Genomic DNA, 21,096 nt, shown 5'->3' with positions numbered 1-21,096 from the left:
CAAGTCCAAACTTAATGAAGGACCAAAAAAAAAGAGAAAAGAAATAAAGAACAATGAAGGGTAAATGTTTTTTCAAAAGCGGTGAGCTTCATTTGGCTGGGCTGAACTGTGGTTTGACTGATGATGGCTGACCCTTGAACTGCTGAGCTGACAATCTGTGGTTTCTTCGGGTTGTTTGGTCTCTCCACTACAGAGGGCAATTTACAAGCCTGTCTAGTGTAAAGCATCTAGGGCCAGAGCCGGGATTAGACAGTGACCGGCAACACAGCCCATGGATCACCATAAATTTCCACTTATTGAATGCAAATTGGAAAAGTACACTGTGTGTCAGTATACATCATGAGAATAAAGCTGGCACAACAAACACTCACAGCAAGCACGTCCGCATTCTCTAAATATGCTGGCCTTATTTTATGAACACTTGTTTGTATGTGTACATACAAGTGTTCAAGGTAGTGGAGCAGGCAAGGAGCAGAAATTTATGGGCTACATACTGGCTAACACATTTGCATTATAAATCTCAATTACATAGCATTATTTGTTTACCAGCCCACTTAGGTGGAATTCTCATAAGGTGCCCTGCAGTGGAGGGTCATAAATTCTTAATAAACTGCAGTGCAGACCTTTGTATGGCACTGACCTGAATCATGCAGCTCATCTCTGCACTACACTCATTTCTTTAAACATTAATAAGGTTCTATTACACATATTTAACCGTTTTTCAGAAACCCCAAACTAGACCATGTCCAGCAAGATATTTCTGTTGGACACAATACAGAAGTACAAAAAACCCTTGACACAGGCTTTTGAAGGAAAATGCAGATATAAGATGCTATGCCATCAGTCTGGGACCTCGGCCAATGTGTTTTATATGAGGAATACACCCCCATAGCCCCCCTAGGCCAAAGGCACAAAATGCAAGTAATTAGTATGCCTAGGTTAATGAGTAGCCCCAGCATTGCCTTTGCTGCTCTGACTTTACCAGTATGTGTGCATCTTGGTGGTGACTCACTTAACAACTGCTGCTGGAGTGTAAAGACTATTCCAACATGCGATGCCTATGCTAAAAGTGGGCCTGTGGCATCTTCTGCTTTATTCAAGACATGGCCCTAAATATAAACCGCTTGTGTAAATAAATACATTAGAAAAAATGCCACCTGGCAATTACACTGCTAATTAAAAGGCAAAGTACTCTTAATGGATTCATCTCTCAAGAGGGATGTTCCTCTCTCCACGTAAATGCACTGCCCCCTCTTTCTACCTCTCCTATCATTCCATCACTTTGCTTTCCTCTACTCCGCGTCCATCCCTGGGAGTTCTCGGGCTGATGTGTTAGAGGTTAGTGTTGACTGGTCTGTTAGTGTTTTGGTCTCATCTGAAATGGAAAAGCAATGGGGGACAGCTGGAGGGGTTCGGAGGCAGGAGGGATCCTCACTCCTGGCAAAGACGGCTCTCCAACAGCCAAAGCTTGTCATTTATTCATACTTTGAGTGCTTCAAACCCCCAAATCCCCAAATAGTGCGCGCACAGAAATGTACACATGAGAAAAGAAAGAAAATAAAATGACAACAAATAGTTAAGGATGGATGAATAAAACAGTCATCCAAATGTAACATCCATCCACATGTGCCTGCAGAGACACGGGTCAGTCAAATGCCGTGTCCATATGTAAGAAGCACACACGCACGCATGCTCACACACCTACACAGATGTATCTGCCATCTGTTTTCTATGGGGGATTACACTGTTTTAATTAAACTGAATAAGCATCTTCAAAAGTGGCAGTGAGGCATATAAAAGTCACTTTCCAGAACAGCTTATTCCCCGTTTAGATGATTCAGATGCAATTGGGTCAGAACAGGTAAGATGATTTTGTGATAGACATGGGCCTAAACTATTAAGGATCTGAGCTCAACTTAAATGATATTACATTATAATATCATACATGCAGGACCCTTGGAGGCCAACAGCAGCTCATTATGTCAAAACTATAAGGAAGAGAGCTGTGCTGAAAGCTAGTCGCAGATGTCTCAAGCATGTGGTGGTATAATTGAAACCCCTGGTTGTGCCGAATATCATACAAAGGTAATTGATATACCTCTCGTGCCCTATTTGAATATGAGCACAATTCATAGAGAAGTGTTTTATAAGCATGAGTTTTCTCACCAGCATCAGCACATGTGAAATATAACTCACTGGGTATGCGCCTCGGCACACCAACACCCAGTGGGAAAAAAAAGCTGTGATGTAAAATTATATGATCCTTAAATGAATTATTAACCAGTGCCTTGTGAGGGAAACACTGTTTGAGGACAAATATTCAAATTATGGTGCAATAAAGATCCTTAAAGGTTTGATGGAGGTGGATGCAAGGGATTCAGGTCCATGTGTTGAAATGAAGCCTGGTACATTCAGCTTGAATGAAACCATGATTTTAACAAACACTTTTTAAGATGTTACAATATTTCAATAATGGAATATTGAGAAATACTTCCAACAAGACCAGTGTTGGGCGACAACTAACAACTATATTATAATCATCAATGAATCTGTCGATTAGATACTCGATTAAGCAATGAGATGTTTGTTTGGTCCACAATATGTCAGAAAATGTTGAAAAATGCCATCCTCAAAGTGGTGATGTTCTCAAACGTGGATAAAAATCACTGCAGCCCTGGACCGGCATAAAACAAACTGAAGCCTCTCAACATATGCCTATAAGTGATAAAAGTTATTGAATTTGAAATCTCACAACAAACATCTAAAGTCAGAACTGGAAGAAAACCCAAACCATTTATTTCAGGAGAAACCATGTCTTGTTAGAATCATCACAGCTAAACTCCTCCACGATTTAACAACAAAACATATACATATATTAGACATAGAAGCAATAAGTCTCTGCCTCAAGAGATGGCACATGAATAAGTTGGGGGATAAATCATATACAGTGTTTCCCTGAGGAGTGGTACAGTGCAAGTATTTAAGTGAAATATGAGGCCATGGATAATTGAATGTGTGTTTCCCTATGTCAAAGACCATATTCTCTGGGGAAAGGGATATACTGTATGTGGGGAGATGATGGAATAGGGAATTGGGAGATGGAAGGATAAGAGAGTGGGAAGGAGTGTTTGAAAGAAATTGGTAAAGACTGGTAAGGCGTGTCTCATGAATAACACAAATCAAAGCAGTTGTTAACAACTGAAGCGCTTTGCCATGTGAGCCGACTTGGATTTGCTCTTAAATGTACAAATGACAATAGATGAGATAAAACAGATTTACGTAAAAGGAAAATAATCAATAGCTAACTTGGGCCCACTATTTAAGTATTTTTTTTAAAATCTGATTTACATGCCGTGTTATTTAAGGACAACATTTAAAACTAAAGGAGGGGCTGTCAAATTGCAATCAGTATGAAAGCTTTGCTGAGCACTACCGCACACTGCAATGTCAGTCACTACCTTCTGCAAAACAAGAGCTGAAAATAAGTTGAGCATTTGAATACTGAATATGTGGTCTTCCATGACTTGAGTAGATATTCAATTACATGTTTGATATAACTTAATGACACCACACTGATGACCTGCACCCATCGTTGGAACATTATTGAATGTTGTATGGGCGGAAATGTCATTATTGAAGTGTCCCCCCATGTCCCCCAAGTTAATTTGGCATTGATAACTAATTTTGAAGCTTTAACGACATCTTTCATGTAGTGCCCCAGACAAAAACATGGAAGTGACTTATACTATAAAGTTTGTGCACTTAATTTGTTGTCCTTTTTGTAACTTTTGTCCTTTGCCTTATTTGCCCTTGGTGCGCTTGTTTTGAATTATCATGTTCTGACAGTCTATGTAGCACATCATCGCAATTGCAATTATACGTTGTGATCGCAAAGATGAAACCCTCAGAAATGGAAGTTAAGTAACTTACATTGTCAGCAATGGTGCGGCCCAGTTTGTCCATTCTTGATCCTGCCTCTGCAATTTTTTTGGCAGCACTGATGACATCAGATGTATTCTTCAGAGGGCCTTTACCCCTGAGGAGAGAAAAAAGAAATGGATGGATCAGTCAAAGTTTCTGATCTACCGCAGCCTCATTCAATATGCAGGAATAGTATCTCACTTATGAAGCCTCTGTTGTTTTTAGGTTACAGGTAAGTATGGATAGAGTGGCACAACTTATGAGAATAGTTGAGGGAAACGAAACAGGAAAAACAAGTGTACTCTTATGCACAGATGATTCCACAAACAAAACATTAACACACTCCGGCACCATATTGTGTAGCCAGAGAGAACGTTTTACAACCCATTATAAAACTGTGCAGAGGCAGTCTTCATCGTTAGATTTGGGATCGGTGTGGGACTGTGGCAGTTCACTGTCACAGTCATTTGTAGTATCATCACCACCCTGAAACCAAGAACAGTTTCAACCCCATGTTAAGGAGTTTGGCATAATAAAGGACAAAATATATTAATAATGTGCTTTTAAGAAAATGGCAGCACAATTTTACTTAACTTTTAGTGAGACACTTGTCCCTCAATATCAAACCTATAAACTAAGTGTAAAGCCGAAATTGACCACCATGTAGGTGGCAGCACTGCTCTTTTTGGATGAGCGATCAGTATACATCATTAGAAGAAGACGAGGACTGAGGAGGGAGAAATGGCGAAAGAAAAGAGGGAAAAGCTTAGGCAGCTCACACTCCAACAGAGCATGTTTTGTGGAAGTTTGGTGAAGAAAGTGTCGCGAATGTGAGCGGTGAAGAGGGAGATCATGGCGAACATGAAAGGAGGGAGTTTATGGAGCCGTACGAACCGGGGCGAAGCAGTGAGAAGCTGTATTTCTTGCATTGCGTGTAACAAACGGCCAGCTCAACTGACGACTCTTGTAAATAAGTTATTGTTTTGCCATCAAAAACTCTCTCTGAGTGTTGAGAACACACACACACACGAACATGCAAACATACTAAAAAGGTTGCCAGATATAAAAATTGTTGATATAAAGTACATTTATAAATAAATTATTGTTTTGCCATCAAAAGCCCTTTATGAGTGTTGTAGTTGTTGTTTTATAGAAGGAAAACACTGTTCAGATGTTTGAGGTGTCATAAAAGCAAAAAAAAGCCCCAAAGTCACTGATCTGCTTGAAATGCTTCTTTTCACAAAAAGCTTGTTTTCTCAGTTTTTTTGGTCAAAAACCGTGTTTTTGGTGAAATCAGCCTATTTTCTAGAAGAAAGTCTATTCTTTCCTTTGGTAGTTTCATTGTTTACATAGTCATAGGACACAATATGCAGGTTCTGTGGGTCTCGAAAGATGGGTCAAAATGCTTGGCGGTATGGGACTCTGAAAATGGCTGGCAGCGAAAAAGTTAAGAATTAGGAGTCCCCGACTCCACAGGTCACTACTGCCATATACTTTGATATCACAACAGGATTCCCAGCTCAATATATTTTGTCACATTTATTCAAGCAGCTTTGCAAGGTTTATTTGAAGGCTGAGAGGCTATGTGAACTGGTTCCATGTCTTCAGTTAGAAAAACATTGGTTTTACCTCAGAAATGTAGTACTCAGATGTTTTTGTCATAGTCGTCTTAATCCAGGTGTGAAATTAATGAGAGAAAACATCACTTGATGACCCTTCCACAGCCAAGCAAAGCTGGTCCAAACATGGGTCAGTCTAGTCCAGACCTGACCTGACCCACTGTAAAGCTTGTCAACTATTTTCTGTTTTTTTCTAACCCCACAAGAGACTCTGGGACACAGTTGGTAAGAGGCACAAATTGGATTCAAAGCTGCTCCTCTCCAGGCTAAAAAATGAGCTATCCAACCCAGAACAGATGGAATTTTGTGTTCTTTGCTCTTGCTTCCTCTTCACTCCCCTCGCATCGCATCTCCAAACCATTCCCCTCTCTAGCTTTGCCTCTACTGCTCTGCTGTAAAACAAATCAGGGTCCTAGGCCACACATCAAATCACATACTGGAAGTGCTCTGGGGACAAGTCAGCCCCTGGGGACAGAGCTGGAGGCACGTAATGTATTCTGGGAAAAAAAGACAGCACGGAGCATTTTTAATTGATTGTTGCTACTGTAATGCCACAGATTGCCTCAATGTCAAACCCATCACGTCACAATGATTATATAGAGCAGCCACTCATTTCTTCCTGCATTGAAAATACAGCTTGGCTTAGCTAGAATTTCCTGGTCATTTTCAGCTCCATCTCCAAGAGACGATTGGGAAAAGCTAAAAGAGGCCATGGAGGAATACTCCAAATCAGAGGACACTCTTGCAATACTTTTCTGATAGTTTAATGTATGTAGAAGAAGACTTCAGGTCTGGTGACAGCTGCAGGCCTCCAGATTGGTGTAAGGCACATCAGACTGAGAACAGCATAGCACAAGAATGCTCGAAGACAGGTGGCTCCCAAATATGTTGCATGTTTCAAAGCCACACATGCCTTATTCATGAAGCCACCACACAGCCATAGGCCCTGCAGGAGTCAACAAAAATCTGCCTCACTCTCTGAAGCTTTGTCAGGAGAGACGTTCAGATCAATTACTTCATACAACATTAACCTTGGCAGGGCTCTGTGCCAGCTCAAGGTTGAGGGGGCAATAATTTGGGGGTGTAGACAGAATTAGCCACCTACTGACCTTCCATGTGCTACTACCTCATGCAAGGGTGACGGCATAATATGAAGATATATATTCAGCCCTCAGACACAGCAGGATATATGGGGTGCAATCCAAAGCCTGAGTGTGCCACATAAAAGTAAGTTGTGGTATAAGACCATAAATTAGCAAACTCTCAGGGTAACTATGGATGTCCCAATCAGATTTTTTGGCACCCGATCCTGATCTCATCTTTTTGTTGTGGAGTATCTGTTGATACCAAGTCCTGATGCAATACTTATATTTGTCTAGATAACAGTCGCCTGTAGCTGCAGCATGGTGTTTGTATTTGAAATTGTAAAAGTATTGATTCTCATCAGGTTTGTTAAACAGGTGATTTGATACCACAGTGTTTACCTACTTATTCTGTAAAAACACTGATCGGTTGTTGTTATTTACATGTTATATAACATAAGTGCGTGTATAGGTGAATGACTGAATGTGTGTGCACGCATGTGCCATTGGTGCAGAGGGTACGAACGTATGTATTTAAACACACATGTGCATGCGTACACATAAATATGCATACGGTAGATGTGCAAAAGAATATTGATATACATACAAGTTTTACGACCAGCACACACACACACACAACACTTGCCATCTGGTATAACTGAAATAGAAGCATCATATTTCATCTTTAATGTTTTCTTTACATCTCTGTCTAAGTAAAGCCAATGGCAGCAATCATTTCTTAGTTCTTTGGATGAATAAGAAGCAAATTAAAAAGATGCAGAGTTCTGTGCAGCCTCAGTCACTCTGCACCAGCTCTACAGGATTGTATGTCTTTGGCCAAGAAGATGGGATCTTTGACCCATTCAGAGGATGGAGGCAGAAAGGCAGCATTTCATCATCATTGCGGATGTGACTCTAAGTCGGGCACAAAATGTCCTGTAATTCACTTGATCATTCATACAAATACAGTCAGGAACAAGTGTATAGTCAGCCATTTGAGCTGTAACCCAAAATACTCCACAGAAAAAAATGCTGTGCCAATATTACTAAGTGCCAATATTACTGTATCTTGCCAAGTTTCAATATCATGCACATGCATGAATGCATACCGACATACACTAAATATATGGCAGGGTTTTCAGTAAAGATGTTAAATTATTCAGTTCACAGCTGTACAGGACCCGGACTTGCTTGATTTTCTTGAAGACACAGCATCCCTGTGCACTTCATGCCCAGCAACACCTTGATTTATTTGCTTTATTTGAGACTGGCGTTAACATGTTTACAGACTGATCAAATCCCAATTGGAAACTGTAAGTCCATCAGTTCAACCCCAGCATTAGAATCTGCGCACAGGCCACCAAACAGCTGACTACTCATTTAAAACCATCTAGCTAATTCATTACAGTGTTTCCTCAAACAGTGACTGCGGTTTCAAGCATTTATTTGAGACAGGCTTGTGTTAGAGAAAGGACTTGAGTGCTAATTCCCCGGGTTTGATAAGTATAATTGAACATATTTTAACAGGGAGCCTTGTTTGCCCTGAAGCAGGACTGCAATGCATTTCTACAAACACACACAGCAAGCAAAAAGAGAGGCTGACAAAGTGAAACTAGTGAGGTGAAGAAATCCTGAGTTGACAACAAGTGCTTGTTACTGTAAAAATGCAATAAAGGGTAAGAACAAACAAAGACAAAAAAAATTAACTTTTCAGGCCACCTGTTCAAAATAACCTTTCGGAAAAAAACTCTATCTTTCTACACTTTTAGACACCGTCATGTGTCATGTTCTACACAATCACATTGTGCCATTTAAGCTCAACCTGAAATTAACAGAGAAGCTGGAATGAAAAGTGTCTGGAGTGGATTGTCTTAATTTGCCACTTTGCTACTATCTGAGACAGACCAGTAACTCCCCCCTCTACCAGTGGTACCTTCAGGCAGAAAATCACAAGGGAGCAGGAGGAAGGACTGATGTATATAGCCACGAGATCGATCCACGGCCACAACAATCACTCCAATCCACTGAGCAACGTTCAACATAAAAGGCAACGCACATTTGATGTCGCTATTGCTAACCACAGAATTAATCAATTCTCTCAAAATACTCAAAATATATGAACTATATTATGTAAAACAAATTTTAAGTGACAACTTGTGATCAGGTCTCATCTCCATAATACATGCAAATACACGCACATCATTCCCAAAAACCCAACGCAGTGTTTTTATCCAGTTTGACAATAACAGACAGACCTGAAAGAGAGATCGGGAAAGAGAGAGAGAGGCTGAGTGAATCAATGCACTACGCACTGCTGTACAATGTAATAACATTTTACCTATTTGTAAAACAAAGTATCAATATGCGAGAGTCAAAGCCAATATTGTAGCAATGGCCAAAAATAAATATGGGAAAGGCTGAAGTGTAAAAAAAAGATAGGTTCATTATGAAACTGTAGTACTTTTTGCATGGCCCAGACAGCATCTGTTTCTCTACATCTAAAAGATCACACTTTTGATTACACATTTTGACCAGTGAGGTCGTTGTGAAAGACTCCATAAACACCGTATGTCAAACTGGAACATCCATTCTCATCAAAGTGCCTTTGACAAAGCTTCTGTAAAGGAATGTTCCATCTTAATTCAATGTCCCAGAATTGTATAAATGGTGCAAACACAGAATGGGAGCCACTGTTGTTTTTGCCAAAATATGAGCAGTGGAGGTGGTTACAGAACAGGACAGGGAAACAGCAGGGCAGGATGCCAACATTGATTTTGCTAAACGTTACTCCTGTTATTCCGCAATACAAGCACACTGTAAAAATCACATACTAAGGTGGCAATATGTCTACTTGTTTGGTTCAGTGTGAAAAAGCAAAGGCAGCATAATGAGGGGGTCTAACTCACTGCAATAGAATAGGAAATATTGGGCTACATCCACACCAATTCCACAAAATCTCTGTCCAGATAAGATTTTTGTCTGTATAGCATATGTATATGACCATATTTACACACCCACACCTGGAAATAAATATTCACATACACTCACTGCACATGAAACTGTAAACAGTAAGTAGATTATCTATTCTGGTTAAAGAAAATATTACAAACGAGGGATTTCATTTCAGGTATAAATGACAAAGTGAAGGTGGTAAGTACGTTTTAGAACACTTTGCAATCCCTATTGGTAGTTTAGTCGGGCAGTGAATGCAGCTGACTGTCATTATTTACAAAATGGATTTCCTACACCGATGTGATTCATCTTCTGTAGCCTATATTTTCTTAGATGTGCAATAGACTGTGAGAATTTAAGTCTAAGTATTGTGCAAGGCTAAAAGCACCAGGAGTTCATTAAACTTGCCTATTAACACAAGATATATTACAGTACCAATTTGTTGAAAAAAGAAAAGAAAGAAAAGCGTTAAAGTATTTTTTGTATTTACTGTATGTCTGTTCTGTGTTGTATTACTTATATTTGTGCTTAGGAAAATGAATGTTTTACAACATCAGCCTACATAATTTACTGAGTTTTATTTTTATTTTTGGGGTGGTGTTACCTTTCTGTTTGCATTTCAATAACGTATTTTTCTTGCAATGTAGCCCGTGTGATGTTAATTAAATTCAATAAAATGTTCATCTTTTTCAAGTAGTTGGTTACACTGGAAATAACAGCTTTTCTGCAGAAATCAATACTTCACTTGAAATATGAACTGAGTTTTAGAGTTCTCTGTAAATATCCACAGCTTGTAACCACAGAATATTTCAGACGCACACTGTTGGCAGAAGTAGAATTTTAAGCCATATTTACGGCAAATGTGTTTTTATAATATGTTATTATTACCATTATATTTTATATAGGACACATTGTGTTGGGGATGTTTTCCCAACCATTTCTCTACAATTTTTATTGTCTCAACAAACTACTGACAATGGCAAATCTGGGATATCGTGCAGCAACTATGCATCTACGATTTACAGCAGTGTGAACACAGATTTATTCATGACAAAGAAAGAGGGAGGCACCGCTTATGGTTTTCATATTAAAATGGAAGAAGGGGAAAGAACAAAGTCCTACCTACAGTGATGCTTAAGGAGCATTGATGCATGAATGGTACATTAAAATTCTTGAAAACAAATGTAAGCTTTATGTGTATTTCACACAGGTTTGACTTAAACAGGTTTTCTGTGTTGAAGGCATTAATGGGAGGAGGGCTTATTCATTCTGGTCTTGAAAATAAAGAAAGCACTAAAAAAGCTCTAAAATTCCAAATATACAAACTACAACCAATTGTGCACCCACACTAAAAAAAGAAAATTGCTCAGATGCATTACAAAGCCATAAAAATAACAAATAGCTCTGGGGGGAGCCAAGCTATTAGTCTGAACTCACCTGGTGAAGTCTGTCATCTCCATCATGATCATGCACATCTGCTTAGCCAAAACAATGATGTCATTGCCGCTGTCGTCCCACTTGGATACCTCAGCATCCAACTTGCTCTTCTCCTCTTGGAAGCTGGCCACCTGTTCTGCAATCTTCGCCTTCTGCTCCTGGGGCAACTGGGCCATGATAGCCTGAAGGAGGAATTATGGAAAATAGAGAGTTAGCACACCACACCTCAACATACTGTCAGTGATGCTATTTCAGTGTCTCCCAGGCATTTGTTTACATTGTCCCAAATGGTTCCCATGGATGCACAAGATTTTTTTTCTTCCAGGCAAGAGCATGAACCAATATGTACCTAGTTTAGTTTAAAGTCTCTCATTCAACCATTATAGCTTCACACGTCTCTAAATGGTAGCTTTACTCTCTCATCATCATTATATCATGGTACGTTTGGGCTGAAAGGCGTTATGCCTTATATATCCCAGTATTTAGCACTATTTCTGTCCATCCTTGGGCTGAATAGTTAAAGGGCAGTTTGAAAAAGTAAAAACAAGGCATTGAACGAGCTTGGAAGAGTGAAGTGGACCATCTATGATACAGGTAAAGCAGCAGAGAGACTGAAACAGCAATATAACCTGTAGGTCATGAGTAGTGATTGAGGGATTAGTTTTGTATAAGTCTGGACAGAGTTTTATGTATCTCTCAAATAAGTACTCACCTCAAAAAACGGGGTAAAAAAAAAAAAAGACTGATCAAAAGTCATCTCCTGGACGGCCTACCGAGTGTTCAACGCAACCATAAACTCACAGGGTCAGAAGAGCATTTATTATCTTAATAAAGAAATGATAATGATGATAATTGAAATAATTCTAAAATGCTTGAGGATATAATGTGCAAAATCGTATTTCACTGTCTTTCACAGCATGGATTAGACACAAGAAAAGAAGACATGATGAAAAGATCACCAGTCTGATATAGTACTGGAGGTTCAAGTATACTCCTGCAGTGTTTCCCATTAATTATCCCGACTGTGTCAGAGTACCACAGAAGAGTGAAGCACAGAGGCTGGTACATTAACAAGAGTGTACATTCTAACATCAAACAATTAAATGTTTGCCAATACTTTTTTACGGCTGCAACCATGTGTGTAAGTTATTACATTTTATCTCTAACACACTGTCAAAAAAGCTACATCAATTGAATTAAACTGGAAAGCAATATTCATCATGTCAATATTTAACTAATCTTCCAGTGCGCCTTTATTCAGTGGGGTAGCAGCCAAAGCCATCTCCAAAATTAATATAATATGTGTGTACCGTTACTATATGTACTTTATTCTTAAGTGCATATGTCCTATTTCTTACAAGGTATTATTTATGTCATTTGAATAATTAATGTTTTTTGGGCAAGAGATCAGAGTTAAAATATGTGTTAATACTACCAGGTAATTAAAAGCATACCCGTGCACTCTGGCCAGCAATAAGTTGGTCATCCTCTGTCTGCACACTGGTCCTGCTGCGAACATCAAAGTCTTCAGTCTCAAAATCAGAGTCGTCCAACTCCTCTGGAGTCTGTGGTGGCAGAACAGAGAGAGAGAGAAAGAGAAAGAGAGAGGAAGGGGAGAGAGAGAAGCAAACAGAGGTCAGAGGAGGGAGAGGGAGAATGAGATAAGAAAAAAGGCTAGCTGTGAATGAGAAATATAATCATATTGGCATACAACAGTCTTGTAAGCACTACTTAATATCCAGCCGGCTTATTATCTATAAAAAAAAATACCTTAGAGCTGCAAGCCATAGCAGCATCAAATAAATGTCTTCTTCCTATAGCTTGGTACAAGAAACTGTAAAGGCTAAATGAATTTGTAAATCAAGTGCAATGTGCTGCCTGTGCATTTTGAGAGGGGAAAATGAAGGTACGGTATCAAACATATTCTATAGAGTTCCATCTGTCTCTGCTAGTTGTAGAAAGGCGAGTGAGGCATGAGATGTACTCTTCTGGAGTGGTGCCACATCTTCTCTGGGTTTTTTTTTTTTACCTCTTCTCCAGCACTGAATGTGAAAACAAGCCACCAGCAACTAATTTTCTATAAATATTAAAAAGAACTTCTGTCTCAACAGGTAATGCTTACATTAAAAAAAGACACTGACTGACAGGGAAATGTATTTTTTGGTGATCCAGGCACAGGGGAGATGATGTGGACAGATAAAGGTGCATTATCACACCTCTGCCGCTACTTGTGCTTATCCAGCTGTCTCAATACCTCTCTTGTGTAATGGATTTGGAGCCCTTGCATCTAAAAATAGCTGAAGGTCTCTGAACAACCTTACACTGCTTTATGGAATGTTGCATTGCTCTTGTTCTCAGGGGAATAGGGGTACAGTTTCAGATACAAAGCTGTAGTGACTCAGAGGCATCTCTTTCAACCCAGACAATGGTGTTCAGTGGGGCAGATATATCACCTGCTTTAGCCTGTGCAACAGATAAACTGAATGTGGGAGGGTCAGAAATAATAGTTCATGGTGTGCACACAGGAGCAAATTAGCAAACAGACTATTAAATACAAATGTGAATACTATTTAAATGTTTTCATGCTGTGGCAAAATACATTAATATACAATATTAAATTGTTTACTGTTCAGTAAATCCAGGACGTGTACGATCATTAAAATGCAAAGAGAGACGACAAAGACAAACTTAGGATCACTATCATGTTAAAGGATTAGAAAACTAGACCTTAGTCTTTTGTCTAGTATTTTCTGAACATAGCGACAGTGCAGTCCAGAGAAAACACCACACAGTTATTTTTTTGTGACACACCGCCCATTTCCTCTGTGAAAAGAGAAATTGTTTTGGGGAGCCAGGAGAAACCTCTAGTGTTGTGATGAACTGTAGAAATTACAAGGTAGAGACCAATGTCTCCTGTAGGTCCCTGAACCTTGAGACAGTTTGATGTAGAGAGGTACATTCTCTGATGTGGCAATAGGTAATGAGAAGGTTCCGTTCACAAATCAAATATGACAGGGATGTCCAACATACAGTTGACTACCATTTACAAAGGTTAAAGACTACTGTATCATAAGCTGCCCCAAACATATACTTGTCTGTTCTCAGAATAGCTAACATAGTTTACTGTCACATGTAAACTAAGTGAAGGACTGAACCCCGAGATGTTCTTCTCACTAGAATTGAATGCATTTAATACATTTGTCACATTCCATTAAAAACAGCAATTAACAGTGAGAATGAGGGAACCACTGTGATGAAGCTGCTGGAAATTCAATAACTATTTCCAGTTGAATAACCAAAAGAGTAATCACCTCAAAACCTGCAATGATTATGTCTCCCACCTGATCAGAAATACGAACAAACTCAGGGGAAGAGGATAATTTTTCTCTTTACATAATAAATGAAGTCTGTGTTAAGTCTCATTGCCATCTACGAATCTCCAAAAATGCAAAACTCAATCTGATGGATTAATTATAGATAAGCAAGATTTGTCATAAATCCTCAGGTATTTTTTTAAAACATATCCACACACCTACACGCACCCACCCACCAAGTATTGTTCAGTCTATCCCACGGGTCCAGTGTTAACAGCTTAATCATTCTGGATAACAAGAGTGGAGCTGGGGCAGATGGAAACTGAATGTACTTCTCTGGCTCACAGTTTAACTAAAGAATGCTAATTAAAACCTCCATCTTAAATCAATTTCTTATTATAATGTAAATTCTGCATAATGCCCCCTCTCGCTCTCTCTCCTTTGGTTTTTGTCTATGTCTGTGCAGAATTATTAATGAGAGCCCGGGCACAGTTTTGGAGCACTACTGTCAACACACAATGTGCTGTCAAGACTAATGATTCCAATACAAAAGATTAAAGTGAGGGAAATAATGGAGGATAGAATAATACACCCAACCAGGACACTGTAGCACAAAGCAGTAAATATATAATTAGGTGCAGTTACACATGAGAAGCACCTCAACTCACTTACTAGTTACACGATTAAGTCTTAAGAACCCTCTTTTTCTCTTTACAGCGCGAGAACGTTTTATTGTCTGCTCATTGTCAGTCACTTGCATAACGCTTCGGTAGCGCCTATCCACCATCTGTCTCAGTTATACTTCTACTCAAGCAAAAGCCATTAACCCAGAGACAACTAGGACTGTTGTTGGACTAGATTGCAAGCCTAGTCAATTAGGTCGACTCTTGCCTGAGACAAGTTAATCATCGGCTTCAAGAACTGCACGAACATGCAATTTCTCACGTACCATTAAAAACGGCATCTGGTGCACATACCAATCGGCATATTAAACCGTTTTATATATGTACAAACATGCACTACATTACTATAATCAAGTAAGTACTGGTATTACCCTGCTGTGATTTCTGATTATATTTAACTAATATCACACAAGAGGGAGTGCTGTTGTCCTGAATATCAGAATTCAGTACAACAGCATGATGTTGTTATACAACAGTTCTAAAAATGCTATTAATCATTTAAAATTTGAAGATATGTGGATTTTTAAAATGTATTTAATGAGTGATATGGCTCCACCCAAATGCTCATGGAATGGCAAACAAATTACTTCATCGCAAGTGGATGGAACAAACTGTTGTATAATTAAAATTAAATGTTAAATCAATACTGTCCATGGTTAATTAATTTTAATTTTCATACAAGGTTTGTATTTCTACTTGGACGACACAGCTTCCCTATGTACTGAAATGGTGCAACTTACCCTGATCATGAGGACAGCCTTGCGAATGTCACGGATGCCATCGTATACCAGACGGGATGCATCAATGAACTCGTTCTCATCCATAGGTTGTGAGGGATTTGCACTCAAGGCCTCCACTGCAGACTCCACTTGCTCTGTGAACCGTGGCATGACTGAAAGAAAGTGAGATAAAGGGTTAAAGGAAGAATGGAAAAATATAAACAACAAAAAAACAATCATGAAATTCAAAAAAGTAGTAGAGTAGAGTAAAGACAGCGCCAAGTAGACGACACGACATAATACTTTGAATGAGGCATGGTTTGTGTTACAAACTGCATTTGCCTGCACAACATCAGTATCTTTGCTTATACAATGGCAAAGGAAAGAAGAAAATATAAGTATAATATATAAATAGGTACAACAAGAAGTGATTAAATATAAACCCTTTTAAAAATCCGCTTCTAAAATGGAATTCAAATTGATTTTGGTTTAATACATTAATAATTTATGCCTGTATGTGGTGCTTGGTGCACATTTGTCTCCCAGGTAGGAGTGCATGTCACAGCAGAAAGCATACTTGACTTTGCCCAGTTTTAAGGTGAATCACATTACTTTGTTGTTGACGGGGTGTGAAGGGATCTGACAATAGGTCTCTGTGCTTCGCTTCCATAGATTGTCCCTCTCTCAGCATGTTGAAAAACTACCACTACTACAATAAGGCCTGTAGTGCCGATTATTAATATGAGTTGAATAGATACAGCTGGATCTTCTCAATGTCTCCTCAGTCAGATATAAATGAGTGAATATTTAAAAAGGCAACAGACAACTTTCATTTCCCTGGTTCCCTTTTGGTCGCCTTTTCCTCAGAGCCAGTGGTATGTCATAGTCAATTCCTAAAGATATTGGATTATCACTATTCATTACATTGTTTGAGTTCTTTTGTGGTGTAAATCAAGTTTTCATTTTTCCACACAAACTCTTCCCCATGGACAATAGATTAACATAGTGATTGCTTTCACGATGTGAACATTTGCAAAGTGTGTCACATTTCTGTTGGAATTACAGCAACTCACAACTTCAGAATATAACGTTCAAACTTTACATTAGAGTAAAACTCAAAAGACACCCATGCCAAGATGGATGGGTTTAGATCATTTAATACATGTTCAACCCACAATGAGGAAACAGTAGAAAAAGATTCAGGAGAGTTGTGCATGTTCAAGATACTGATAAATTCCAGGAAGTAAGAATAGGGAAGGAATGTTCTTTCCTCTTTCTCATGAAACCTGGTAAGCCCAAGTCTAACTTATGACAACGTTAACAAACTGAACATTCTGTTTAAAGTCAAATGATTTCTGTTGGGCAGAAACAGATTCAAGTTTTCCTGATTCTATGGTACCTGTGTTTGTGAGGAGCTTGGTAGCCTCCAAGACCTTCTCTGTGTACACCCCAGGTTCATAATTGTCCATTTCACAAGTGACCACATGGACGACTCTGGCAGCTCTGCCTCGAATAGCCCCAGCAGTGCGATCCAAACCATCAACATCCTTCTCCTGCAGAGCGATGACACACTTATTCACATCCTCCAGTATGTGGTTCTCTGAGGACAAAAACAATGACACAGTTAGTCATGTACACTTCTTATTAGTTTGCTCACTTTGCTCCAAACATGTCATCAGTCTGTCTTAACAATTTTCTTTTCAACCAAAGCAAGCATAAATCAAAAATGAAATGTCAATAATGAGAAATTGCAAAGTGAGGAAATTCTCATCTTTCATTCTGTTTGCAAACTGCGGAAATGAAGGGGGCCGCTGGGAAGCTCAAGTATAGGGTGGGGGTTCAAAAACAAATTCTCAGACTCCCCATTAGTGGTGAGCCTGTAAAATGCAAATGTCCACTGTGTAAATTACAGTCTGTCCTTGGCTGGAGGTGAGAGGAGTCAGTATGCTTAATGAGAACTCTTTAAGGGTATGCCTGACAAACCATTTGTGTGCTTTAACACACACGACAGGATGTCAATTTCAGATGTGGTTCTGCTGATGCTTCACTGCTTTCCACTGTAGAGACCAGTCACATTTGGTATCTATGGTTCTCATCAGAAAAGACTAATAACCGGATCCTTTACAACAGTTTTACCTCCTCTTAAGAATGGTCTTAAAGGCTTTTGCGCAAATCTGTCTTATTTCAGACCAAATGTGCTGTCTCCTGACAAACAGTGCAAGGCTTTCACACATCCTCATCATCTCAATAGTACCACACATTTTATTTGTCCATGCATGGCAGTGGCATGCAAAAAAAATATAACTTACCAGACACAGAAAGGAAGTCGTCAATGGATGTGATGTCATCAACAGCATCAGTGAGGACACGGACCTGCTTCTCCCACTGCTCTTTGAACAAATCCATATTGTCCTGGGCCACCTTACTGTTGGGCTTGGCAGCGAGGGCTAACGCTGCATTAATCACCTGTAATCACCCAATTACAGCCATTAAAGCTCCATTACAGCATAGCCTCGAGGCACAACATTTGCATAGGGTGATAGCATGAAGCCCCCATTCTCCCGCCTCAATGTTGGGACTACAGCATGATGTCAATTCATTCCTGCTAGTGATTATAGACACCGGGTGTTTTGAAGGATTGATTGAAAATAAAACTAACAGCAGCTTGTTTTGGGGGAGGAAACATCTGTGAGTATCAAAGCTTAGGATGAATGGGAGTCATTAGATGAGATTAAAAAGAGCAGTGGCAGCATGGTGAGAGAGGGAGCTGGCACAGCTCAGGGGTACAGATGAGTGACAGCAGGTAGTTAGCTAGGTAAGAGGTTTGAAGAATACGCTCAGTGATGACACAACTTCAGGTGTTGATGTTGCACATTTCTAAAATCGGTGACACAAACACTAGGAATTCAGTGGGAAAATCAATGCAGGATCTCATTCTGTCAGTTCGTACATGTAATCTGGATATAAAACATATCTTAATGATTGGTGTATATTGAGTATTTGCGTTGCATGTTGTAGGTTTCGATGTTCGATTCCACCATTGTTAAAATTAACACATCTTTGAAAGAAAGACTATACCCACTACATTTTCTGAAAAATCACACCAATATATTTTCCTACCAAAGATTTACAGGTAATATAAGTGCGTTAATTTATTATGGTAGTTTTCCTTTTGACTTTAATTTAATAATTCAATTAGGATGAGTGCATGGAAAGAATCATTTTTTTACTTGTCAGATTATAAAATGCTTAACTGCATGCATGTAGGCCAGAATGATCTACAGCTTTACTTAAAAAAATTATGATTTGGAGAAGGGAATGGAATAAAAAAAATTCAGTGCTGCTATATTACTGCTGTTAAATTTAAACAGATTTAATGCAAGCACGAGTAAATGTAGGAGTCTCTCAATGGGTTTTATAATTAATGAATTGGGTAGAAGTTTTGGCCAACCTGCTACATACCTGTGGGCAGAGAGTTTCCAGTTGAGATGCTGCCATACGGACCAGCTTTACTCCTTCCTCATTGTTGGAGATGGAGCATGCAAGGTTTGCCACCTAGACAGAGTCAAAACACACAAATCCACATTTTTAACTACCACAGACAAGGACTGACACAGATGTGTTTTGAGAAAAAGAAATGGGCAATACAAAAATTAAACTGATGAGTTCATTATGGTAGCCTGGTTTAAAGATTATTCTCTATCAGGAATGAAGAAGCAGCTCGGCAACACAATCCCTATGGAATACAAACACAATGCTGAGGATTAATCTATAAAGATGCTAAAATTATACAACATAATGCCACAGAGGGGGAAGAGAGAAACCGGAAGGAGAACAAAAGCAAAGCTACAGAATAACTGTATTGAATATAAGTTTGGTATAGCCTTTCCTAAAAATAGTACACTTCTCAAAATGCAAATATACATTGTAGCTCACAAGTGAAATAGAGGATTGTTCTCAGCAACTAAATGACAAGGCTGCCAGATTGCCATTACATTCCTGGAATCAGAGAGGCAAATAGTCCTGACACTTTCAAAAACTAGGGAGCCGGGTGAGAGCCAGGGTGCTGAAGTAAGCAAGTCTTGGCTTTGGGCTGCCAACGTTTATGGTTTGCGAGTTTGCTTTCATGAACCAACCAACAAATCAAACTCTCCCACAATAGTTTTTTTTTTTTTTTTTTAAATTCCTAAATCTTCCAGAGAATGCTTCTGCCTCTATTCTTCTACTCCACTGCTTCTACTACTTCTACTCTACTTCTGCTCTAAAATTTAGGTCAGAGACTTTAAAGAATCCCATTGGTTGGTTGGGAAGAGCTGGCAAGAATTGTACCACAGGAGGCCTGGGATGTGAGGAACTCTGTAGGATTATTCAATAGACCCAAAATGTTCTAAAACATAATAAATTACAAAGACAAAAAATCACACTTGCCAATTGCAGCACAACTACCTGAGTCTTATTTTCGTAGTAGAAGTAAGATTTCATTTGATCTTACCAATTTAATTCTGACATCTGGGTCACGCAGCCACGTGAGCGTAGAGAATCTCACATGAGGTGTGAACAAAAGCCTGGTTTAACTTTAAACATACACAATTGTTATGATCATACCCTGCATTTGACAACAGTATGATGTATTTTTTAAATAATTCTAAATGTTCTTTATAGCCTTAACTTTCAACGCTTATGGTTGTTCAAATGAAATCTACTAAATAGCAAATGGATTTCAGCTGCAAAAGAAATAAAAAAGAGTGGCAAATCACTGACAGTCTCATTGTAAAATAATAATATAATAATGATGATAATAATTAATTAAAATGCAGATGGTGGAATGCATCACCAGCAGGAAATAGAAGCATGCCGAGTATGAAAACCTCCTCTTCTCCTTACTCCCTCCTGTTTAACAATTCCACCTCACAATTCCTTAGCATTTTTTATGATGGGAAGCACTGATTTCTGTATGCTGGTGAAGCACAGAAACATCGATATAAACATATCCTACATCACTAGGCAAAAAAGTGAAGAGATTATTAAATAACCCCAGAGGAGAGGTGCGAGAGGGGTTTTACAAAGACTGGCACTGCTGGCACTTTACTGAGACTCAAATTAAATTACTTAGATGATCTTTCATGTGGCCCAGCTTTTATTCCCACCATGATACCACTGGGACAGCAGCCATTTTTTTTTTTCATAAAGGGACTGTGATTGTAGCCAAACAAGGAAATTGGAAAAAGTCATGTCAACTCACACTCTTACTTGCCATGCTTTTAAGCATCATGAGAGGCACTGTATGGGCCTTTATCATGGCAGACATTTTGACAGGTCACAGCGGGGGAAAGCACAGGTGTAAATAATCAAGTTAACGATGGGCAAGC

At 39.1% G+C, this 21,096-nt stretch overlaps 1 protein-coding gene across 2 annotated transcripts in view; it reads right to left on the bottom strand.

The window, feature by feature from the left end:
* Window positions 1-21,096, bottom strand: part of ctnna1 (catenin (cadherin-associated protein), alpha 1) — a 70,287-nt gene that overhangs the window by 9,518 nt on the left and 39,673 nt on the right. For both annotated transcript variants that reach the window (XM_083891213.1, XM_083891212.1), the window contains exons 10-16: window positions 19,190-19,282; window positions 18,037-18,193; window positions 17,127-17,327; window positions 15,749-15,900; window positions 12,466-12,576; window positions 11,012-11,193; window positions 3,931-4,036 (exon numbers count right to left, since the gene is read on the bottom strand). In XM_083891213.1, coding sequence (XP_083747339.1) covers window positions 3,931-4,036; window positions 11,012-11,193; window positions 12,466-12,576; window positions 15,749-15,900; window positions 17,127-17,327; window positions 18,037-18,193; window positions 19,190-19,282 — 1,002 coding nt within the window. The remainder of the gene's footprint in view (window positions 1-3,930; window positions 4,037-11,011; window positions 11,194-12,465; window positions 12,577-15,748; window positions 15,901-17,126; window positions 17,328-18,036; window positions 18,194-19,189; window positions 19,283-21,096) is intronic.

The sequence above is a fragment of the Microchirus variegatus genome (assembly GCF_963457635.1).
Source record: "Microchirus variegatus genome assembly, chromosome: 6".
In the NCBI taxonomy this organism is placed as follows: Eukaryota; Metazoa; Chordata; class Actinopteri; order Pleuronectiformes; family Soleidae; genus Microchirus; species Microchirus variegatus.
The sequence above is the reverse complement of the archived record's forward strand: the minus strand, read 5'-3'. Positions and strand labels throughout refer to the sequence as shown.